Source organism: Sciurus vulgaris (assembly GCF_902686455.1).
Source record: "Sciurus vulgaris genome assembly, chromosome: 1".
NCBI classification, from domain to species: Eukaryota; Metazoa; Chordata; class Mammalia; order Rodentia; family Sciuridae; genus Sciurus; species Sciurus vulgaris.
In genome coordinates, this window is record NC_136461.1 from 87,381,525 (window position 1) to 87,407,323 (window position 25,799).

Genomic DNA, 25,799 nt, shown 5'->3' on the forward strand with positions numbered 1-25,799 from the left:
ACCTCAAACCTAGTTGGGGCAGAAAGTATCTCTCTCCACCTTCTGGTAGTTGCATTTGAACCTAGGGCTGTCTGAGCCATAAATTCCATAGTATCACAGAATTCTCTCTGAGCAAGATATCTGCCAAAGCCATGGAGCAGTCTCAGATCTGTGAAATTGCACCAAGAGTTCTCCTGAGGGCCCACCTCCACTTTAGAGTTGGCTCAGACGCCCCTGCAGTTCATTCGGGGCTTCCAACACATGTGTTTCAGAGAATGCAACAAAAGTTAATTTTTTAAAAAGACTTACTTTAGAATTGGAAGCAATCTTTGAGGAAACATAACTCTTGAGGTTAGAATATTTGGTAGCATTGAGAAGAAAATGCTTACCACCAAAGTCCAGATGTCATAAAGTTTAATAAGTAGGGCTGAGGATGTAGTTCAGGAGTTGAGTACTTACTTGCCTGGCACTCATAAAGCCTTGAATTTGATCACCAGCAGCATTAAAAAAAGAAGAAGAAAAAGTGAATATTGACTGAGGGCAGAAAAGTGTGGCTTGAATTGACTGGTTGACTGATAGGAATCCCTGTGTTTTTTTAATAATGATATTTTTGTCTCTGTATCTCCCCCCCATTTGTATGTGTGTGTGAGTTGGGGAGATGATAAGTAGGATGGAGAGGTAAGAAGATGCTTATGAAATTAATACTTGTTTTATTTTCTATGGAATAATTGTAGATTTAAAATTTGAAATCAGTGATAGTTTTAATCTCCTACTATATTTGCATTTAAGCACTCATCTTTTCTTCTTTCAGGAAATAGGAGGGTAACCAAGTCTGATCCAAAGCAGCATCTGAAGATTATTCAGGATCCTGAATACAGACGGCTTGGCTGCACTGTGGATATGAACATTGCACTAGCAACTTTCAAACCACATGAGTATGTTATGTATTTTCCCTGTGAAATAAATACTGCAACTACTTATAAACCTTTGTGGCTAATATGATTTTCAAAGTGCTTATTGAAATCCTTTATATAAACGAAATAAAGTAATGCACTGTAATTCTATTTCAGCACATGACATATTCATGCTTTTTATATGTGCCAGGTCATAATCCTGTGCATGTATGTAAAAATCTTTACAGCTGGAAAAGTTCTTCAGTCATAACATCCTGATGATTAAGATTTCTGTGACCCTTCTTAGAAAAATTTTAAATGTAGGTTTTGTAAAAAAATTTTTTAAAGTTTGTATTGTTCTCTGTGCTCTAGCAATGGGCCAGCTGCGATTGAAGAATGCTGTAATTGGTTCCGAAATAGAATTGATGAGTTGAATTCAGAGAAGCATCAACTCATGAACTATCATCAGGAACAGGTTTTACCTATATTTGTTGTTTTTCTTTGAGTCTTTAAACTGTTTTTTATTGTTGATGATGATGCAATAGAATTTAATGTTTTCCAGGCAGTTAATTGCCTTTTGGGAAATGTGTTTTATGAACGACTGGCTGGCCATGGACCTAAACTAGGACCTGTCTCTAGAAAATATCCTTTAGTTACCAGGTATTCCATTTTTGTTTTCTGTTCATGGATGATTCAAAATTAACAGTTGTTTTTACTATAAATTAACCTAAATGTTTCCTTTAAGGCACAACTTCAGTACCGTTTTTAAACTAAAGAAGTTTTGACTTGGCATTAGGCTTAATATTAATTATGTTAAGCAAATCTTTAGTTAGAAAATTTATCATCCATATGAACCAATTTATAGTTGTTATTTACATTAATGTTTCTGGAGGACTGCATACTGTGTCTCAGTCTGTTTTCTGATGTAACAAAATACCTGAGGTTGGGTAATTTGTAAAGAAACAAGATTTAGTTTTGCTCAAGATTCTGGAGACTTGAGAAGTCTAAGAGCCTGACGCCAGCATTTACTTAGCTTCTGGTAAAGGCCTTCAGCTGGCTCAACTCATGACAGAAAATGGAAGGGCAAGGGAGCACATGTGGAAGAGACAAAACAGGTGGGGCAGTCTCACTTTTTAAACAACCCACGTTCAAGATAACTAATCCAGTCCCTTAAGAGCAGGAACTCACATGAGAAAGGTATTAATGTATTTGTGAGGGGTCCACCCCTATGACCCAAATACCTAAAAGTAAGCCCCACCTGCTGACACAGTCACGTTAAAGAATTAAGATTCTAGCACATGAACTTTTGGGAGACACATTCAAACCATAGCACTTGGTAATAAACACAATGTAAATCAAATTGAGCAAGCATCTAGATCCTAATTTTCTCTTCCTCCTCTTTTTTTTCTTTTTCTTTTTTTTTTTCTTTTGGTAATGCTGGGGATTGATCACAGGGGCTCAACAAGCCATCTACCATTGAGCAACCCCCCAGCCAATAGCTCTTTACTTTATAAGTAAAATGTAACATAAGTTGGGCAACTAGAAGATAGAAAAGCCATTGCAAAGTGGCATCAATAGCTCATTTGTTTTCCTGTAATTTCAAGAGGATATTTTAAAAATCACTTAAAATGTTAGCATTATATAGTATAATGTTAACTCCATTCTTCAGATGCTATTAGATTTATTCAAAATGTTTATTATCTTTTACCTCTATTGAAGTTTATTTCCTGTAAATGGTATCAAACTAACTTTATTTATTCTACTCATAAGGAAAGTTTAATTTTTAATGTTGCTAATTCTATTCTCTCCCAGCAGTTTGTGTGAATTTGATATTTTATCTCTGTAGATATTTTACTTTTCCATTTGAAGAAATGGACTTATCTGCAGAAGAATCTATGATTCACCTCCCAAATAAAGCTTGTTTTTTCATGGCACATAATGGATGGGTGATGGGAGATGATCCTCTTCGAAACTTTGCTGAACCAGGTACATCACTTTTGACTTCTCTATGGATAGAGAAAAAAGTTCATGGAAAGGTCAATATGATCTGTTTTATTGATTTTTTTCCCCAGTAGGCTAGTGGTTTTTAAACTGTTTCATCAGTTTGAGAGAGAAGAAAAGGAGGTAGAACTTTGAAACTAATGCTATTACAATTACATTGCCATAAGAGAGATTTTCAGTCATTGGCCAGAGAGGTAGTAAGTTATTTGAAAGGCAATTAAACCAGAAACTAATTTTCTTTTAGGTTCCACTTACTCTTAGCATCTTTTTTTTTTCAACAACCATTTTATTGCCAGGAAGCATTTTATTTTTTTCAAAATTTTAGAATTAGGAGATTATTATAGTGACCTTAAAATTAATTCAGAAATCTTATATGCTGTTATTTAAGAATATAACTTTGGGCTTAAGTTTCTCTACCCTGTCTTTTGTAGCCATTCTAAATGAAAAAAAGAAATTCTGCTATGTGCCATGAGTTTAATATAACCTCTTGCCAAAATTGAGTTAGCAAGTTGGAGATGGAGCCTTAAAATGGTTTTGGTAGAACTATAGTTTTAAGAGTCTATGATAATACTATTCCTGTTTTTCCTTAGGCTATAACTTGAATTTTTGAAATTGAGCTCAAATTTTTAGAAGAGACTATAAGGTGGAATTTTTGCCAAATAGATATGAGATATAAAACTTTGACCCATATCATTTTAAATATGATTTTAACCAGTATATCATTTATGGTAGAAATAATGCCATTTTAAAATGGCATGTTTCCTTGAAGTAATTGTTTTTATTGTATTTCTTAAACCATTGAAAGCATGCTTCTTTCTTAACAGGTTCAGATGTTTATTTGAGGAGAGAACTGATTTGCTGGGGAGACAGTGTTAAATTACGCTATGGAAATAAACCAGAGGACTGCCCTTATCTCTGGGCACACATGAAAAAATATACCGAAATAACTGCAACTTATTTCCAGGGAGTGCGTCTTGATAACTGCCACTCAACACCTCTTCACGTAGCTGAGGTATAGAAAACAATTCATCCACATTAAGCGAGGATATTCAAGATTTCTTCCTACCTTTCCTTAAGTAGACTATATAGATACCTGTTTCACTCAGCTAGTTGAGCACCAGCATTGACTGGGCATCGAATTATATTTTTCTATAATTTCACTAATTCTAACAATCTTTAAATGCAGTCGTTAAGGAGTACCGAATTATAAGATGTTTAACAAGTTAATTTTAAAATTTTAATTCAGGAAGATTGGTCATATTTGTCATGAATTCCATTTTTATCAATTTTTATGAAAATATAAGTGTAAATATAACTATTGTCTATTCCTCTTTTGGACTTTTTAAAGCAACTTTTGAATAATACCAATATTTATAATGTTATTGTCTATCTAATACAACTTTGTAAATAAACACTTATAATTTTAATCTTGCTTATAATTTCCTTGATAGCTTCCTAGCAACAATTATTTGGAAATATATGCTTATATGAAAAATATCTATTTCTTTAATTTTAAAACAGTATTATAATGTATATGTTTCAGTCCTGTGATGAAAAATTGATTTGATTTGGAGGGATTTAGTAAACATTAAGTAAATATTAATTAAGAGCATTGGCTGATAAAATATTGTTTACATCCAAAACTGGCAACTTTTTTTCTTTATATTGTGCCTTTAGGAATAGCAAAAAAAAAAAAAAAAATACATATGTACATATATATACTTACAATATTTTGGCACAACTGAATGTTATAACTAATTCACTTAATTTTAAATCACAAAATACTCTAGGATTGTACTTGTTAGCTGATAGGATTCAGGTATTTTGTTAACTTTTACATAAAATTATGTCAAAAAATTTTTGGAACCAATCTAATTTTTTATTATAAGCTAGTATTTTCTGGTTCTAGATAGTTCCAATGTAGAACATAAATTTCAGAAGTGGAAATTATAGGGTGTTAGAGTTTAATCTCTTTTGTCCTATCATCCCAGATGTGGAATACATACAAAATCTTAAATATACTATACAACATATACTTATATAATATGATTAATTATGTAATAATATAAATTTGATCAATACATGTAAGCTCTAGATTATGACTTCCTACCTATTTTAAGTGCCTGTGTCAATTTCATTGAAATATTTTCAAAATTGAAAATGGGACTTTTGAGTTAAGGGTTTATTATCTGCAAGCTTCAATTTGTCTAGTCAGACCTAATTTTTACATAGCTAAGTAATTCACCAGCAAGGAATTTATCACTAATACTTAGATATCCTCCTGGAAATTAACTATCTGCTTACAGTTATTAAAAACAAAGAAACAAGAAGCAGGGAGAAATACTAGCAGAATTGCAGTTATAAAGGTTACATTTTTTTAAAAGCACTAACATTTTTCTTTTTTTTTCTCCCTTGTGTCCCTATCTCTGCCAAATCTAAACTTTTTAACTGCTTTACTGTACATATTCTCATGTTCCATATGTTTGTTGGTCTGTTTGATATTTTCTCACTTGTGTACAACAAAATTCATTTGGAAATTCTTTTTGAATTTCCATTTTGTCTTGCCATACATATCTTCACATGTTAAATCCACGCCTAGTCTTGTCTCCTCCCTTACTACCCATCTCACTTTTCTCTCTTGTACATCTGTGACTGTGCTTTTTTCAGTACATGTTGGATGCCGCTAGGAAATTACAGCCCAATTTATATGTAGTAGCTGAACTGTTCACGGGAAGCGAAGAACTGGACAATATCTTTGTTACTAGACTGGGCATTAGTTCCTTAATAAGAGGTAGGCTTGTTGAAGTGTGTTTGCCATCTAAAACTTTAGCTTTTGTTTAAGTGCACTAAAAGACATTTAGTAACTTTATATGCAATTCTTAATAATTTTTAATACAATTAATACTCTTTTGGATAGTCTGAGTGTTTCTGATCTAACTCAATCTTTTTATTTTTATCAGTAAAAATTTCTACTTTGGTGTAGAAGATCTCATTTCAAATCAAAAAGTTGGCAGAATGAGCTACTGGCTCACAAACAAAACCATTTTTTGTTGTTGAAAATGTACAAATCTGTTTTTTTATTTTCTCCCTAAATATATGATATAATCTTTAGATTTTTTTCTATTGATTTTTGTGTAGCCAACATCTCAATAAACAACTGATGCTTCCTTTTTTCCTATTTGAGCCATACCTCCTCCTAAGTTATACTAGTAGACATTTGATTAATTGCTTAAAGGAGTTTTATTGTTAATAATATTGATGTGTTCTTTATTTTAAAAATCAGTTGTGAAATTTAACCTTTCCTTGGACATAAGTAATGGAGATTGTCAAAATATTCTGTAATGCTCTGCAGAGGCAATGAGTGCATATAATAGTCATGAAGAGGGCAGGTTAGTTTACCGATACGGAGGAGAACCTGTTGGATCTTTTGTTCAGCCTTGTTTGAGACCCTTAATGCCAGCTATTGCACATGCCCTGTTTATGGATATTACCCATGATAACGAGTGTCCTATTGTGGTAAGCATCATTCCATTTCTTATATTTACTTATTTTGTTAGATGTTTTGATATTTTGCTGTCTGACACTTTGGCATGAATATCAACATGTTTCATTCAAAATAGAATCTTAGATTTAGAAGCATTTATAGTGTATATTTTTTAAAATGTTCTGTTTTTTAGAACAAATTAACTATAGAATGTATTTGTATAATTATCTTTTATTTCCTTGAGATACAGAATTGTGCTTTTCCTTTGAAAGAAAGTGTATTTTGATTTGTTGTTGTTTCCTAGCATAGATCAGCCTATGATGCTCTCCCAAGTACCACAATTGTTTCTATGGCATGTTGTGCTAGTGGAAGTACACGAGGCTATGATGAACTAGTGCCTCATCAGGTTTGTTTATATGTTGTTTTTTAAAATCCACATGATTAGCACTTTTATCAGAAAACTCTCATTGTAATTAAAATGTATACATGGTTAAGTTTTACCTTTCTCCAGATATCAGTGGTTTCTGAAGAACGGTTTTACACTAAGTGGAATCCTGGAGCATCACCATCAAATACCAGTGATGTCAATTTCCAAAGTGGAATTATTGCAGCCCGGCGTGCTGTCAATAAACTTCATCAAGAACTTGGAGCCAAAGGTTTTATTCAGGTAAGAAACTAAGTTTCCTAAATGTCTTTCTGTAAGTTTACAGGAAAAACTTTTCAGTTTGGGCGCTCATTTTCAATTTGAATGCTAATTAGTTGCTCTTTTAACTTTTCAGGTTTATGTGGATCAGGTTGATGAAGACATAGTGGCAGTAACCAGACATTCTCCCAGTATCCATCAGTCTGTTGTGGCTGTATCTAGAACTGCTTTCAGAAATCCCAAAACTTCATTTTATAGCAAAGAAGTGCCTCAAATGTGTATCCCTGGTAATGTAATCTAAAAATTGTTATTGTAATTATATCATTATATTAAATTATACTGAAATGCCATATTACATCATCATTTTATGTCCTACATAAAAAAAATGCAAGTGTAAATGTGGTTAAAAAGAGGAATTAGAATTTTTTGGATAACCTACATTTTTCCTGCATGGAACAAAATCTGGATAGAAATAACACTCAAATGTTAACATTTTTTGAATTGTAAAATATTTTGTTTACATCTTAGTACATTCACTTTTCCCTTAATATGTATATAATGAACATGTATTTGTCTTATACCCTGGATAAGATATGTATTTCTCTTTGTATATGTGACATATATTTATATATGTGTATATAAGTATGTATTATATTTGCACACATACACATATGTAAACAACAATGGAAAATAGTCTTAATAATACTTTAGATTCCTCATAATTCATCCTCACCCTCTGTCCTAGTCCTGTGTTACTTCACTGTTTCAACCAAATAGATATTTTCACTGTTTCCCAAGAAGTCTTACTTCTATCGGTATATGATTTATATCCTTCAAGGACTAAAGATCCACCTCTTTGAAAAACCTATACATACTCAGTGATTTCTCTTGCTAAACATGTAGCAATTATATTCTATGTCTCTCATTTGATACTTAATTATAAACTATATCCCTGAGATATGTCATTATTGCTTGACTTTTTTCTAGATATGTATATTTTATTTTCTTATTATTACTGATGGTATATGATAGCATGATTTTGTGCAAGCAACAGCAGTACAACTTTGTTGATTGAAGATTCTCATAAAAATATTCATTATCTATAGGTATTTATTGCTAGTTGCTAAATATGCATAATTCCAATCTTTAAATATTATCAACCTGAGTAGTTTTAGTGTTAAATATTCATTACTTTCTTTAACTGTTGAATTTATATTTAGTAATCTCATCTGATCTTTGCTAATGTTCATAGATTTTTTTATTTTCTATTTTTTGATGCTGATGATTGAACCGAGGACCTCACATGTGCTACATGTTCTACCACTGAGCTGTGCTCCTAGCCCCACCCCCTAATATTTACTTTTACAGAATCCCATCATTGTAGTATTATCACAGGTTTTGTTTTAGTCAGTGATGATTCTTAAAATATTTCCATCTGTTAGTCTACAAATTGTGATTTTAACTGTATTTTGTTATTCAATTTTTAATAAAATATATAATGGTTAGTAATATTCTCATTTAAATTTTGAATGTACACTAGGAAGAATTTTTTGTTAAATTTTTTATGTATTTATAGGCAAAATTGAAGAAGTAGTTCTTGAAGCCAGAACTATTGAGAGAAATACAAAACCTTATAGGAAGGATGAAAAGTCAATCAATGGAATGCCAAATATCACAGTAGAAATTAAAGAACATATTCAGGTATTTGAGATACTCTTCTTTCTACTATGTTGAATATTTTGAGGTCATGAGAATTATTTGTTGAATGGATTTTCATAATCGTTTTCAAGCTTAATGAAAGTAAAATTGTTAAACAAGCTGGAGTTGCCACAAAAGGGCCCAATGAATATATTCAAGAAATAGAATTTGAAAACTTGTCTCCAGGAAGTGTTATTATATTCAGGTATGTTAATTAGAGTTCAGATTGTTGACTTTACTTATATTTAAAACAGTTTGTATATCCTGTTAACTTTGAATAAATCACTCCTAAAAATCAACCATTTTTTTTTATTAACATTATTCAGAGTTAGTCTTGATCCACATGCACAAGTTGCTGTTGGAATTCTTCGAAATCATCTGACACAGTTCAGTCCTCACTTTAAATCTGGGAGCCTTGTTGTTGACAACGCAGATCCTATATTAAAAATCCCTTTTGCTTCGTAAGTATGCCTTATTTTATAGATTTAACACTTTAATAATTGGTGAGTTTCTGCTGTCTTGAATTAAGTAGTTTTAAGGGTCCTCTCAGTCCTTACTACTCAATGTGTGGCCCAAGGACCAGTAATATCATCATCAGCTGTTGTTATCCTATTATGCTATTATTCATGTGGGTCTCACATGTATGCTTTCCCATGCTTGTGCAGTCTTTCTCTTTGAGTATGGATACATCCATGCCTACATATGCAGACACACACACACAATTTTATTGAACCGAGACTAAGTTCTATACATCACACCCCTTACCACATCATTTCTTTAAATGTCTAAATATTATTCTGTTATATGGCTGTACCACAATTTACTCAATCATTTTCTATTTTGGACATCTAGAATGCTGTAATTATTCCCTATTATTTATGTCTTGATGCATTCTTCTTTGAATAAATCCTTAATTATTCACTTTCTATGTGTTCCACATAGTACTGAATAATATGGGTTTAGAAGTTTAGACCGAGATTCAATTACAGCTTCATCCCAGTCAATAAAGATGATTTTGGACAAGTTATTAAGCACTTTATTTAACTCATTTTCTCACTGGGAAAAAGGGCTTATAGTAAATAGTACCTACCTCTTAGGTTTTGTAAGGGTTAAATAAGGCAAATACAAATCACTTATAACAGGATGCCTGAGGGCTTGGTGTGTTTGCTGTCATTCTTTCGAGGATGTTTCCAGAAATTAAATTTTGGGTTTAGACTGCATTATATGATTGTGTCTTTTATTGCATACTGCCAAGTGTCCTCCAGGAAGATTGTATTAATGAGAATATTCAGCTCAGTGTAAGAGTGTCCATCCTAACCAATACTGAATATATATTATTGTAGTGTAGTATTAAGAGCTGAAGTATAGAACCAGACAGGGTTAGATTTATTTTTCTGGGTTCTTACTAGCTATAAGAAACAAGACATGGTGCTGTTATGGAGAGTTGTGATAATCATTCATGTAAAACACATAGTTTTTAACATTCAGTAAGTGATCGTGAATGTTAGTTATTACTAATTAAATTGGTAAATATGCAACATAAAATACTTTAAAATAACATCTCAAAATATTAATTAAGTTTTTGTCCATTTCTGTTTATCTGGTGAAATGTCATTTTATGTATTAGTCCATTTTCTAAAGTGTTAAGTTTTTTCTTGTTTTATGAGAGCATTTATTCATTGATGACATTAACCCTTAATTCAAACCATTCTTAGCAAAGTAGTTGCTAAAAAAGTAAATTCAATCTGCAATGAAATATCTGTATGTTTCTGTATAATGCTTATAAAATACACATTCCCCCTTGAACCTAATCTGATTATCTCAGGGCAAGGCAAGAAATCTGCCTTCTATACAGTTTTCCAAGTTATTCTTATGGAAGGAGTCCACTGGCTACATGTTGAAAAATAATGTCGTAGAATCAGATTGGTACTGAGGCTGCAAATGTTCAGTCTTGATTCATGAAATATAGATGTGAAGAGGGAGACTGAGACAGGGACAAAGCACAGCTCACCATTCTGTAAGCCACGACAGAACAAAAAGAGAAAGAAGGAAAGAGGATATGTGTTCACATAAAATGGCAGTTATAGAAAATGAAGTCACCTGAGCAACGGGAAGTACAAGAAAATACAGCTTCAGTTGTATTTAGTTGCAGTCAGTTATACAGTCTCACTGCCAGTTCAATGAAGGGAAATCAAGACCATGACAGACTTTCCTCTAACCATCACCAAGAAACATCTTTTTTTTTCTGAGAACATCCTGGTTCTTTGAATAACAAAGCTGAGGGGCAGTGTAACTTAAAAGAAAGTTCAAGGAGAGAAATACAAAGGCAGAGACTGCGTAGTTGATTAATTTTGACTTTTGATTGTCCCTTTACTGGTCCTTTGATAGGTATTTCGAGTTTTAAGATAAATGGCATGAAAGTTCTTGATGTCACACTTATCAGGGAAAAAACTAAGTCTAACTGGAAGGACTGCAAAACAGATTTATCAAATAAAGGATGTAAAAACCAAAAGATCTTTGCATCATTTACCCCCCTAATTCTAGAGATTGAATTCAGGGGTGCTTTACCACTGAGCCACATCCCCAGGCCTTTTTATGTTTTATTTTGAGACAGGGTCTCACTAAGTTGCTTAGGGCCTTGCTGAATTTCTGAGGCTGGCCTTGAATTTGAGATCCTCTTGCCTTAGTCTCCTGAGCCACTGGGATTACAGGTGTGCACCACCACACCTGGCTCCATCATGCTTTCAATCAATAAAATGTGATACTTTAATCATGTCCTTGGTCTTGGAGTAATATTAGTTGTAACTTAATCTCTAGCATCTTGTGCTCCTTGATTTCTGTTTATAGCATATTTATGATGTTTATTTTAATATTGGAATCCTAAAATGTATATTGCTAAGACACTTTATAATGCAGGTTTTATTCTTTTGCTTTTATTAATAGCAAGTAAAATTCAGTATATTTAACCAGTTATCTTTGTTTTTCAATTCTTAGTATTGCCTCCAAATTAACTTTGGCTGAGCTAAATCAGATACTTTACCGATGTGAATCAGAAGAACAGGAAGATGGTGGAGGTTGCTATGACATACCAAACTGGTCATCCCTTAAATATGCAGGTCTTCAAGGTAAGCAAGTATAAGGGTACACAAGCTTCTCATTTTTCCTTTATATGCTGTTTTCTTCACAGAACTAAGAGTGAGTATGGGCTGAGAGTGCGACTGCCTGGGTTCAAACTGTGACTCTGCTCCATGCTCATTGGCCTTTGGGGAGTAACATACTCTCTCTGTGTCCCAGTTTCTGCCTCAGTAAGATGTGAATAATATTGACAAACTCAGAAGGCTTCCGTGAGGAGTAAAAAGAATCATTCAAGTAAAACACTAAAATCAGGGTGTAGCAAGAAGTATTCATTCAGTAAATAATACCTAGAATTACTGGTCTGTGTCATTCATTCAGATCATTTATAACTCTTAAATATACTTTGACCTTAGTTAATATTTCTTGACTTGGTTTATTATGTTTAAAAAGCAAAATATATTTGTTTAGACTCCAAAAGAAACTGGATTATAAGTATAACACATTCCTTTTCCGTCTTCATCTAATTGGACTAATTGGATTTTTTTTTTTTATTGTAAACAAATGGGATATATGTTGTTGTTTCTCTGTTTGTACATGGAGTAAAGTCATACCATTTGTGTAATCATAAATTTACATAGGGTAATGTTGTTTGATTCATTCTGTTATTTTTTTCCTTCCCCCTACCCCTCCCACCCCTCTTTTCCCTCTATCCAGTCCTTCCTTCCTCCATTCTTGCCACCCTCCCACCCCCTATTATGTGTCATCATCCACTTATCAGTGAGATCATTCGTACTTTGGTTTTTTGAGATTGGCTTATCTCACTTAGCATGATATTCTCCAATTTCATCCATTTGCCTGCAAATGCTATAATTATATCATTCTTTATGTCTGAGTAATATTCCATTGTATATATATACCACAGTTCTTTATCCATTCATCAATTGAAGGACATCTAGGTTGGTTCCACAATCTGGCTATTGTGAATTGAGCAGCTATGAACATTGATGTGGCTGTATCTCTGTAGTATGCTGATTTTAAGTCCTTTGGGTAAGGCCAAGGAGTGGGATAGCTGGGTCACATGGTGGGTCCATTCCAAGCTTTCGGAGGAATCTCCATACTGCTTTCCAGAGTGACTGCACTAATTTGCAACCCCACCAGCAATGTTTGAGTGTACCTTTTTCTCCATATCCTCGCCAACAACTATTGTTGCTTGTGTTCTTGATGATCACCATTCTAATTGGGGTAAGATGGAATCTTAGGGTAGTTTTGATTTGCATTTCTTTTATTACTAGAGATGTTGAACATTTTTTCATATATCTGTTGATTGCTTGTAGATCTTCTTCTGTGAAGTGTCTGTTCATTTCCTTAGCTCATTTGTGGATTGGATTATTTGTATTCTTGGTGTAGAGTTTTTTGAGTTTTTTATAGATTCTGGAAATAAGCGCTCTATCTGAAGTATGAGTGGCAAAGATTTTCTCCCATTCTGTAGGCTCTCTCTTCACATGGCTGATAGTTTCCTTTGCTGAGAGAAAGCTTTTTAGTTTTAATCTATCCCAGTTGTTGATTTTTGCTTTTATTTCTTGTGCTGTGGGAATCCTGTTAAGGAAGTCTGATCCTAAGTCGACATGTTGAAGATTTGGACCTACTTTTTCTTCTATAAGATGCAGGGTCTCTGGTCTGATTCCAAGGTCCTTGATCCGTCTTGAGTTGAGTCTGATTCTGAGGTCTTTGATCCATTGTGAGTTGATTTTTGTGCAGGGTGAGAGATAGGGGTTTAATTTCATTCTGTTGCATATGGATGTCCAGTTTTCCCAGCACCATTTGTTGAAGAGGCTATCTTTTCTCCATTGCATAATTTTGGCACCTTTGTCTAGTATGAGAAAATTGTATTAAATTATTTGAGTTTGTGTCCACGTCCTCATTTCTGTACCATTGATCCTACCTGTCTATTTTGGTACCAATACCATGCTGTTTTTGTTACTATTGCTTTGTAGTAGAGTTGAAGATCTGGTATTGCAATACCCCTGCTTCACTCTTCCTGCTAAGGATTGCTTTAGATATTCTGAGTTTCTTATTCTTCCAGATGAATTTCATGATTGCTTGCTCTATTTCTGTAAGGTACATCATTGATATTTCAATTGGAATTGCATTGAATCTGTATAGCACTTTAGGAAGTATGGCCATTTTGACAATATTAATTCTGCCTATCCAAGAGCATGGGAGATCTTTCCATCTTCTAAGGTTTTCTTTAATTTCTTTCTTTAATGTTCTGTAGTTCTCATTGTAGAGGTCTTTCACCTCTTTTGTGAGATTGATTCCCAAGTATTTTATTTTTTTCGAGGCCATTGTGAATGGGGTGGTTTTCCTAACTTCTCTTTCTGAATATTCATCACTTATGTATAAAAATGCATTGGATTTATGAGCATTGATCTTGTAACCTGATACGTCACTGAATTCACTTATGAGTTCTAAAAGTGTTCTGGTGGAATTTCCAGATTCCTCTAAATATATAATCATGTCATCAGTGAACAGGAATAGTTTGAGTTCTTCTTTTCCTATTCATATCCCTTTAATTTTTTTGGTTTGTCTAATTGCTCTGGCTAGAGTTTCAAGGACAATGTTGAATAGAAGTGGTGAAAAAGGGCATCCCTGCCTTGTTCCAGTTTTTAGGGGGAATGCTTTCAGTTTTCCACCATTTAGAATGATGTTGGCCATGGGCTGAGCATATATGGCCTTTACAATGTTAAGGAATGTTCCCACTATTCCTATTTTTCTAGTGTTTTGAGCATGAAGTGATACTGTATTTTATCGAATGCTTTTTCTGCATCTATTGAAATAATCATGTGATTCTTAACTTTAAGTCTCTTGATAGGGTGAATGATATTTATTGATTTCCGGATGTTGAACCAACCTTGCATCCCTGGGATAAAACCCACTTGATCGTGGTGCACTATCTTTTTAATATATTTTTGTATGTGATTTGCTGAAATTTTGTTGAGAATTTTTGCGTCAATGTTCATTAAGGATATTGGTCTGAAATTTTCTTTCCTCAAAGTGTCTCTGTCTGGTTTAGACATCAGGGTGATATTGGCTTCATAGAATGAGTTTGGGAGGGTTCCCTCCTCTTCTATTTCATGGACTACTTTGAGGAGTATTGGAATGAGCTCTTCTTTAAAGGTTTTGTAGAACTTGACTGATAACTCATCTGGTCCCGGAATTTTCCTTGTTGGTAGGCTTTTGATGACTTCTTCTATTTCATTGCTTGAAATTAGTGTATTTAACTTGTGTATCTTCTCCTAATTCAGTTTGGGTAGTTCATATGTCTCTAGAAACTTGTTGATGTCTTCGAGGTTTTCTGTTTTGTTGGAGTATAGATTTTCAAAATAGCTTTTAATTATGTTTTGTATTTCACTCGTGTCTGTTGTGATATTTCCTTGTTTATTCTGAATATTAGTAATTTGAGTTTTCTCTCTTCTTCTCTTTGTTAGTATGGCTAAGGGTTTATCAATTTTGTTTACTTTTTCAAAGAACAAACTATTTATTTTGTCAGTTTTTCCAATTGTTTCTTTTGTTTCAATTTCATTGATTTCAGCTCTGATTTTAACTATTTCCTGTCTTCTACTACTTTTGATGTTGGTCTGCTCTTCTTTTTCTAAGGCTTTGAGCTGTAGTGTTAAGTCGTTTATTTGTTGATTTTTACTTCTTTTGTTGAATACGCCCCATGAAATAAATCTTCCTCTAAGTACTGCTTTCATAGCGTCCCAGAGATTTTGATATGATGTCTTTGTTCTCGTTTACTTTTAAGAATTTTTTTATTTCCCTCCTGATGTCTTCTGTTATGCATTCATCATATAATAGCGTATTATTTATTCTCCAGGTGTTGGAGAAGTTTCTGTTTTTTATTCTGTCATTTATTTCTAATTTCAATCCATTATGATCTGATAGAGTACAAGGTAGTATCTCTACCTTCTTGTATTTGCTAACAGTAGCTTTGTGGCATAAAATATGGTCTATTTTAGAGAAGGATCCATGTGCTGCTGAGAAGAAAGTGTATTCGTTCTTTGTTGGATGGTATATTCTATATATGTCCATTAAGTCTAAATTGTTGATTGTGTTATTGAGCTCTATAGTTTCTTTATTCAATTTTTGTTTGGAAGATCTATCCAATGGTGAAAGAGGTGTGTTAAAATCACCTAGTATTATTGTGTTGTGGTCTATTTGATTTCTGGAATTGAGAAGGATCTGTTTGACGTACATGGATGAGCCAATGTTTGGGGCATAGATATTTATGATTGTTATGTCTTGCTGATTTATGCTTCCCTTAAGCAGTATGTAATGTCCTTCTTTATCCCTTCTGACTAGTTTTTGCTTGAAGTCCACTTTATATGAAATGAGGATGGATACTCCAGCTTTTTTTGCTGTGTCCATGTGCATGGTATGTTTTTTCTCATCCTTTCGCCTTTAGTCTATGGGTATCTCTTTCTATGAGACGAGTCTCTTGCAGGGAGCATATTGTTGGATTTTTCTTTTTAATCCAATCTGCCAGTCTATGTCTTTTGATTGATGAGTTCAGGCCATTAACATTCAGGGTTATTATTGTGATATGATTTGTATTCCCAGTCATTTGACTCATTTTTGTTTTTTGACACGACTTGGTTTATCCTTTATTTGGCTGTTCCTGTAGGCTAGTTCTTCTCCTTGCTGATTTGCATCGTTGTTTTTCATCTCTTCCTCATGGAATATTTTGCTGAGAATGTTTTGTAATGCCAGCTTTCTTTTTGTAAATTCCTTTAGCTTTTGTTTATCATGGAAGGATTTTATTTTGTCATCAAATCTGAAAGTAAGTTTTGCTGGGTATAAGATTCTTGGTTGGTGTCCGTTTTCTTTCATGGCTTGGTAAATGTTGTTCCAGGCCCTTCTAGCTTTTAGGGTATAGATTGAAAAATCTGCTGATATCTGTATTGGTTTCCCCGTGAATGTAATTTGGTTCTTTTCTCTCACAGCCTTTAAAATTCTGTGTTTATTTTGTATGTTAGGTATTTTCATAATAATGTGCCTTGGTGTGGGTCTGTTGTAATTTTGTATATTTCGAGTCCTATAAGCCTCTTGTACCTGGTTTTCCATTTCATTCTTCAGATTTGGGAAATTTTCTGATATTATTTCATTGAATAGATTGTTCATTCCTTTGGTTTGTTTCTCTAAGTCTTCCTCAATCCCAGTAATTCTTAAATTTGACCTTTTCATAATATCCCATTAATCTTGTAAATTCTGTTTCTGATTTCTTTTCATCTTCTCTTTGTGGTCAATTTTGTTTTCAAGATTAAATATTTTGTCTTCAGTGTCTGTGGTTCTGTCTTCCAGGTGTTCTATCCTATTGGTTATGCTATCTATGGAGTTTTTAACTTGGTTTATTGTTTCCTTCATTTCAAGGATTTCTGTTTGGTTATTTTTCAGAAATAACTGAACTCTAACTCTTTATTGAAATGATCTCTTGCTTCCCGTACTTGCTCTTTTAACCATTGATTGGTGCGATCATTTAATGCCTGCATTTGCTCTTTCATCTCATCATTCAATGCCTGCATTTGCTCTTTCATCTCCTCTTTTGCTTCCCTGATTGTTTTAATTATGTACATTCTGAACTCCCTTTCTGACATTTCTTCTGCTGTGCTGTCATTGTGTTTTATTGATATAGTATCTAGGTTTGTTTGGGACATTTTCTTCCCTTGTTTTCTCATATTGGTCAGATATCAGTGGGACTCAGATATTGCAGATTTCCTCTATTGGCTTATAGTGTCCCTGTAGATTTCCAGTATATCACCTCCCATCCTTCAGTAGCCTGAAGTCTTGGAGGAACTTGATAATGCAGTGCTTCCGAAGAAAGCTGCCCCTAGCCCGCTACTGGGTCCAGGTCTCAGTGCTGGTTCTGTGTGGAAATCCTCTCACTGGGCGGGCCTGCTCCAAGAAGCTGGTTGTAGACAGGGCCTGCCACCGCCAGAGGGAGCCAGGCTGCTCCGGAAAGCCTCTTGCTGTCCTTCCCTGGTCCCAGAAGCTGCCTGTGGGCCAGGGTCCTCCGCTGGGTTCAAGGCTTGGGGTTTGCTCGCGGGAAAAGCTCTCACTGGGCGGGCCTGCTCCAAGAAGCTGGCTATGTATGTACCTGCCACTGGAGGGAGTAGGGCTTTTTGGGGAAGACTCTCGCTGCCCTGCCCTGCTCCGAGAAGCTGCCCCCTGTCCAGGCCTGCCGCCCAGGCCGAGCTTCACCCGGTAGGAAACTCTCCCCGTGGCTCTATGTTGGTCCGAGTCTTTCAATACCTCCCCATCTTGAATCCTAAGTTCTGGAGTGACAGGAGATGCCGTCACCCTCTAGCCTGCCATCTTGGATCTCCCTAATTGGGTTTTTGTTGTTTTTTTCATATTTGTTTTCTCCTATAGAGAGAACTTATAGGGCTAAGGACATGGCTCAGTGGTAGAGTACTTACCTAGAATGCTGAAGGTCCCGGGTTTGATTCCCAGCACTGAGAGAGAGAGAAATGCCCATTTATCATGCCTCTCTTTTGACTCCTATTTTTTTGTCCACCTAATCCTTCTTTAAGGGCCAGTTTTATTCTTACATCTTCTATAAAGCCTTTCTTTTTTTTTTATTATTACCTTCATTGCAGTATCAGGATTGAACCCATGGGTGCTCTACCACTGAGCTATATATCTCCTGTCCTTTTTATTTTTTATTTTGAGACAGTTGCACTAGGTTGCCCAGGCTGGCCTTGAACTTGGCAGTCCTCCAACCACAGCCTCCCAAGTTGCTGGGATTACAGGTTTCCACCATCATGCCCTACTGAACCTTTACAGACTATTGCTTTTTGCAGTAATATCTTTGTTCTACAGACAGATACCCATTACCTTTATTTACTATACTACTTGGAATATATTACCTTATTTTGGTAATTATAACTTTTTGTGAATGTTTATCATTACATTTAAGAACCAGGCTTTAAAATTAGACCTAAGTTCTACTGACTAACTACATAACCTTGGAGTGGTTAAACTCTCTACGGTTCAGTCTTCTCATTGAAAAATGGAGCTAATAAAAATATCTCCCACAAGGGATTGTGGATAGAATTAAGGGAATTAATACATTTAAGACACTTAGACAATACCTCATTCATAATTGGCACTCAGACATTGTTAACTGTAAAATTCTACTAAGTAGATTATACCTTGAAAAAGAAGATTATAGATTTTTATCTTTTTTGTGGTTGTCTCCAGCTTTTATACCTCTTACAAAATCAAACACATAAGTTCTAATAAATTTTTCTGAGAACTGTATTTATTAGCAAAACATTCTCATTTTCAATGCAAACTGCTTTGTTCTGTGAGTAGTAAGCAAATGTATGTGTTAGCTGTTTGAAGCAGTTGTCCCACTCCATTTTCACTCTGAGCTGTTGAACTCCTTCTACTTCAATAAAAAGACCACACTTTTATAAGCTCGTCTTCTGACTTTTGTCTTTCATAAAGTTAAGTCTGGTTCTTTACTAATTCTCTTTACACTTCTCAAGAGTGATTCTAGGGGTTGGGGATTTAGCTCAGTGGCAGAGTGCTTGCCTAGCACACGCAAGGCTATGAGTTCAGTCCTCGGCCCTGGGGAAAAAAAAAAAGTGATTCTGCTTATCTTTTAAAAATATAATTGCCCTTATCTGATTTATTTTTTTACATTTTACCAATCTTTTTTCCCTGTAGTAATTTAATAATTTCAGCCACCTATAGGTTATTTCTAAAGGTTGTTAAAAGCATTCTCAAATTAAATCAAATTTAACTACTTCATTAACCTTTCTCTCCCTTAAACAAATTTACACTCCCTTCTTGTAATGCTATGAATTCTGTTAGGTTGTAATCTAGGAATCCATTTTTGCATCTGCTCCTTTCATCTGTGATAATCAGTAATTATGATTTGTGGATTCTGTTCCATAGTCTCTTTGGTATACCATATCCTTTTTATTCCCAAAGTTACCATCCAAGGTAAGTAGGACTGTATCCTTTCTACAAACCAACTAACCAGTTTCCCAACCCCTTGTTCCTTCTTCCACATATCATTCCATCCCTTTGGTCATTGTCAGATCTCTTTCCTGAAACACTATTTTCATCATGTCATTCCATTATTCAACAGTGATAACAACACTTACTGAGCAACATTCATCTTTCATAAAAGTTTTAGGACATGTGAAATGTTATGTTGTACTGTCTTGCTTTCCACATTTTTTGTATTTTAAGCTTTATTTCCCAAAGATCATAAGCCCCTTGAAGGAAAAACTTTTTTATGTTAAATTTATTTCTCAAAATATGCCATATACATAGTAAAATTCATTAAATTCCAACTGAATAAGTTTAGTTGACATAACTGAAACCAAAATAACATTTTTAATAAGGTGGGAATGATTTTTTTTCAATTTTTATTTTTATTGGTTCTTTTTAGTTATTTGGACAGTAGAATGTATTTTGATATAATTATCAATCAGGGAATATATCTTATTCTAATTACGACCTCATTGTTGTGGATGTACATGATGCTGGAATTCTCTGTAATGTATTCATATATGTACATAGGAAAATTATATGAGATTAATTCTACTGTCTTTTCTTTTCCTATCCCTTTTCCCTTCCCTCCATTCCCCTTTGCTTATCTACTGAACTTCTATTTTTCTCCCCACCACCCCACCTTATTGTAGGTTAACTTCAACATATTAGAGAAAATATTTGACTTTGGTTTTTGAGAATTGGCTTATTTTATTTAGCACAACAGTCTCCAGATCCATCATTTACTGGCAGATGTCACAAAGTCATTCTTCTTAATGACTGAGTAATACTCCATAGTGTATATATACCACATTTTAAAAAATTCATTTGTCTTTTAAAGGGCACTGAGATTTCATTTCACTCCAGTCAGAAAGGTAATTATCAAGAATACAAGTAGCAATAAATGTTGGCGAGGATATGGGGGAAAGGGTACACTTATACATTGTTGGTGGGACTACAAATTGGTGCAACCACTCTGGAAAGCAGAATGGAGATTCCTTAGAAAACTAGAAATGAAACTACCATTTGACTCAGCTGTTCCCCTCCTTAGCATATATCTAAAGGATTTAAAATCAACATACTACAGTGATGTAGGCACATCATTGTTTATAACAGCATAATTCATAATAGCTAAGCTATGATTATCTAATTGAATGATAAAAGAAATGCACTTGTTATTTCATTGTAATAACAGATCTGCTATGTACACAGAGAAATTCTAATGCATCTAATTGAGAATTTTGCCTAATAATTAATAATTTTGCCTAATTGAGAATTTGCCCAGTACCTCACTTTGATAATTTGCTAACTTCCAGGTTCCTCCTCAGAGTTCCTCTAAAGCAAGATTTATTCTTATTATCATCATAGGTATTCTTGCTGTCTCTGAAGCCAGTTCTGTGATTTTTCTTAAACCTTGCCTGAAAAATAATGAATCTACCACTTTCATGGAAAGATACAGGATTTTCTTCTCCTTCGTGCCCTAAGACAAGAATGCCAGTTCACTTTGACTATTATAACATTAAAAAAAAGTAGACCAGTCCCAGAAGTTATAACTTTTGGAACACTTCATATGACTCTTGTGGATAGTCTCCCTCAACATGCCTTTGCTTTCTGGTTCCAGTCCATACCCCACACTTTTCTCCTACTATGCTGAGTGCCATTGTGGACTAAGTGGCCTTTGTGTCCGCCTCTTTGTTTACCCCAAATCATTAGGGACTAGCCATAATTCAACTATGGGAGCATTTTCACTCTTTGCCAGTAATGCAGAATGATATATCTGAATTTTCAGGGTTAATGTCCGTATTGGCAGAAATAAGGCCAAAGAATGACTTGGGGCATCCTTTTTGTGAAAATTTGAGATCTGGAGATTGGATGATCGATTATGTCAGTGGCCGGCTAATTTCACGATCAGGAACTATTGCTGAAGTAAGTGGTAACTTAAATAAATATGCTGTGTTGTAGTCCAAATAATCAAAGGCACAATAAGAATTATAATATTATATATATATGTATATAATATGATATTAGCATGTTTTCCTCCCTTCATCTTTTAAGTTTTAATACATGGAAATCCGATAAATGAATTATGGGATAGTACAGTTGCATGTTATGATTTATCTCTTAAAATACACCTAGCTTGTCAACACACCAAAATAACTTTTAAATTATTTTTACAACAGGTTGGTAAATGGCTGCAGGCTATGTTCTTCTACTTGAAGCAGATCCCACGATACCTTATCCCTTGTTACTTTGATGCTATATTAATTGGTGCATATACCACTCTTCTGGATACAGCATGGAAGCAGATGTCAAGGTATATCCAACCAAACTTAAGTGTTTGCTAGAAACTATACACAAATTCACTTTACACATGCTCTTAAAAGACCAAAGCAAGAATTTTGAAGACTCAGGGCTGGAAAAATTTTTAAGTGGTTAGTAAATTTATTAGCATTCTTTAGTCTGAAACAAAATACAAAAAAAAAACCTATTTAAAATCTGTTCTATAAAGCCAATAAAATACATTTTGGGAAAATTAATTTGTTTTATGTTATTTGTTTCTATATATTTCTATTTAGTCATTGATTTGTTAAAATTAATTGATATAATTTTTAGAATATGCATATATAGTTCTTTAATTTTTCATCAATTAAAAGAAAAAATATTCTGCTGTTATTATGAATGAAATTTGCCTTTTTTGATGAAATTTTCTAAAATGCAACCCCAAATGAAAATGTACTGTGAGAGTCACCAAGTTGATTTGGGCATCTTTTCAGATTTTCAGGGAAAAAGAGAACTTTAGTCCTACCATTAGTATTACAGCAAGGCCTGGACTTAAAGCCAGCTAAAATAATGGGTTAGGTGAAAGAAGCTTTCAAATCTAATCAAACAATATTTTTTCTACTATATTACTATTTTTATACATTTATGTAGAGAAATCATTTGAAGGGGAAAAAATAAAAGTGCCAAAAAGTTTATATTTTTACAAATTATATTTGAAACCCTATCACTTTCATTACAGCTTTGTTCAGAACGGTTCAACCTTTGTGAAACACCTTTCATTGGGTTCAGTTCAAATGTGTGGAGTAGGAAAATTCCCTTCCCTGCCACTTCTTTCACCTTCACTTCCAGATGTACCATATAGATTGAATGAGATCACAAAAGAAAAGCAGCAGTGTTGTGCTTCTCTAGCTGCAGGTAAGGAATTTTGTAGAAAGTTAAAATGTATAAGTCAATACTATTCAAATAGAAAACCTATGAGAAAAAGACTATTTTTAAAATTCATGAGGTTATCCAAGACTGTTATTGCTTAGTAAAATTTTATAGCTACTCATAAAATACTAACCATATTCTTATTTAGTTATAACTATGTACCAAGCATTTATATGTGTTTTTTATTGTATCTGGTTAATCCTTTTCTTCTGCATGTGTCTATTATTTCCAACTCATGGCATATTTTAAATAATGTTTAAGATCATTATTTAAAATACATGTTTTAAATCATTATTTTTCTACCCATTTTCCTATATTTCTTTCCAGTTTTTAAAAATAAACTTAACTTTGCAGTTATCTAAAGATCATTTAAAGGTGTCCTGTAAGAACAAATTTTAAATGATTATTATTATGCATCCAGATTCTGTTGATTGGACATAAAATACCTCCAGCCATGTTTACTGTCATCCCTTCCTGCAAGTATATTAAAAACTTGAATCAAATAACAAATATGAGTAAGCAAAATAGGTTAAAGAACAGGCTTTCTTTTTAAATAAATTTCCATCATATTTCTAGAAAATACTTAATACTTGAAGTCACTGAAGTTGAGAATTCTAGAAACTAATTTGAAATATGTGAAATTATAGAAAGTATATATCTACATGACTCCCTCTGTTAAATTTATTTTTCTTTAAATTTGCATCTGCTCAGATCAGATGAAAAGGCTCCATGGTACAACTAGAGTAAAAATTCATTTTTCATTTAGAATGATCATAAAAAAATTATAAAACTGTTTTAAAAGTGGAGATGTAGCTCAGTGGTAGAATACTTGCCAAGTATGTGTGAGGCCCTAGGATCAGTCATCACAAAAATTAAAAAAAAAAAAAAAAAATTTAAAAAGGAATAAAATGAAAACTCTGGTTTAATTCTATACTTGTTTCAGATTTTCTCGATTGTTTGCTCTTCTAGTACCTATCATTCCCCAGTGAATCTATGCAAATGCTCATGAAACTGAACTGAGCCATTGTGGGGGGGAAAAAGGCTGATATGAAGAATTTTAGGATTTAGCTTATTTCATAGAAGCTTATTACATCAAATAGTAATCTCAGTCTTTTGATTGTATGCTGCTTATGTTAAATAATGCTATAATATATCCTTTTATTTATAAGTCATGTACCAATATATGTTAATAGTACCTGATACACTCACATTCCAAGTATGATATAATAAATAAATAGAAATTCTGATATTTACTTCTACCATGGAATGTTTTGTGCTTACTGGCAAAAATAGAATAAACTCAGATTTGCAGGTAGGTTTTTTGGAGATTCATTTTAAAATGGCTGGGAATTCATTCCTTTGGTGATAGTATTGCAAAACATGTTATAATTACAAACTTTTATAATAATTGACAAAGCAGAAATTTTTCCAAAGGTATATGATCTATAAGTTGTATAGAGATCAAAAGGTTAATATGGGTTAGGGGGAAGGAGGAATAGAAGTTCATTGAATTAGATAAAGGGAAATGAAGGGAAGTGGATGGGATGGTGAATAGGAAAGACAGTAGGATGAATCAGACATAATGTTCCTATGTACATTTTGAATACATGTGTCCAGTGTAACTGCACATCCACAAGAACCACAAGAATGGAAAGTTATCCTCCATGTATATATAATATGTCAAAATACACTCTACTGTCACATATATCTAAAAAGAACAAATTTTAAAAGTTAATATAAACATTTACATGTATCAGTGATACATATTTTATAGCCTTTACTTTTTAACAAAGACAGACTATAAACTCTGTACCATTATTTTGGAGACAGCATTGAAAAAATGTTTAATATTGCCTTTAGTTCCAATATTTCTTTTTTTTCTTCTTTTTTTTTTTTTTTTGTCCCCTTTGGCACTAGAGATTGAAACTATGAGTGCTTAACTACTGAATAACAACTCCAGTCCTTTTTATTTTGAGTCAGGGTCTTACTAAATTGCTTAGCTCCTCGCTAAGATGCTGAGGCTGACTTTGATCTTGTGATCCTCCTACCTCTGCCTCCCAAGTTGCTGGGATTATAGGCATGTGCCACCATGCCTGACTGCTTTACTTCTTTTGACTATTGTTTTTTTAGTACAAATACAGATAACAATCATATTTCTTCAAATGTTTTATAAGAAACCAAGTGGCCTAGGGATATAAATCAGTGGTAGAGCACTTGCCTAACATGCACAAGGCCCTTTCTTCAATCCCCAGCATCACAGTGAAGAAAAGAAAGAAACCCAACTCAGTCTAAAGGTAAATTTTTACATTTTTTCCATTACATATCTTATTTTTATCTTATGCAAAAAAACCTTGTAATTACCAGGAATGTTCATTATTTAACATATAAAATCCTTGTTTTCATCTGCAAAAATTTTTTATGAAAGCATAACACCTTTTAAAAATTTATTTATTTGTTTTTGCTTTTCTTTTTTGGGGAGGCAGGGTACTGAAAATGAAACCATGGGCGCTTTATCACTGAGCTACATCCCAGCCCTTTTTTATTTTTATTTTGAGACAGGATCTCACTAAGTCGCTTAGGGCTTTGCTAAGTTGTTGAGGCTGGCCTCAAAGTTGCAAACTTCATGCTTCAGCCTCCCTAATTGCTGGGATTAGAGGCTTATTGCCACCACACCCCTCAAAATTATTTATTTTTAATTGACAAACATTGCATTTATTTATTGTGTACAAAGTATAGCACTATTAAGTTATTT

The 25,799-nt window shown here is 33.7% G+C and overlaps 1 protein-coding gene across 3 annotated transcripts in view; it reads left to right on the top strand.

Annotated features, from left to right (window-relative positions):
* AGL (amylo-alpha-1,6-glucosidase and 4-alpha-glucanotransferase) overlaps positions 1-25,799 on the top strand; it is a 78,865-nt gene that overhangs the window by 24,892 nt on the left and 28,174 nt on the right. For all 3 annotated transcript variants that reach the window (XM_079102857.1, XM_079102859.1, XM_079102858.1), the window contains exons 8-24: positions 791-914; positions 1,245-1,347; positions 1,435-1,532; positions 2,719-2,858; positions 3,698-3,885; positions 5,541-5,664; positions 6,226-6,389; positions 6,662-6,763; positions 6,869-7,024; positions 7,137-7,287; positions 8,577-8,701; positions 8,791-8,903; positions 9,025-9,159; positions 11,693-11,823; positions 21,627-21,763; positions 22,018-22,151; positions 22,857-23,032. In XM_079102857.1, coding sequence (XP_078958983.1) covers positions 791-914; positions 1,245-1,347; positions 1,435-1,532; positions 2,719-2,858; positions 3,698-3,885; positions 5,541-5,664; positions 6,226-6,389; positions 6,662-6,763; positions 6,869-7,024; positions 7,137-7,287; positions 8,577-8,701; positions 8,791-8,903; positions 9,025-9,159; positions 11,693-11,823; positions 21,627-21,763; positions 22,018-22,151; positions 22,857-23,032 — 2,301 coding nt within the window. The remainder of the gene's footprint in view (positions 1-790; positions 915-1,244; positions 1,348-1,434; positions 1,533-2,718; positions 2,859-3,697; positions 3,886-5,540; positions 5,665-6,225; positions 6,390-6,661; positions 6,764-6,868; positions 7,025-7,136; positions 7,288-8,576; positions 8,702-8,790; positions 8,904-9,024; positions 9,160-11,692; positions 11,824-21,626; positions 21,764-22,017; positions 22,152-22,856; positions 23,033-25,799) is intronic.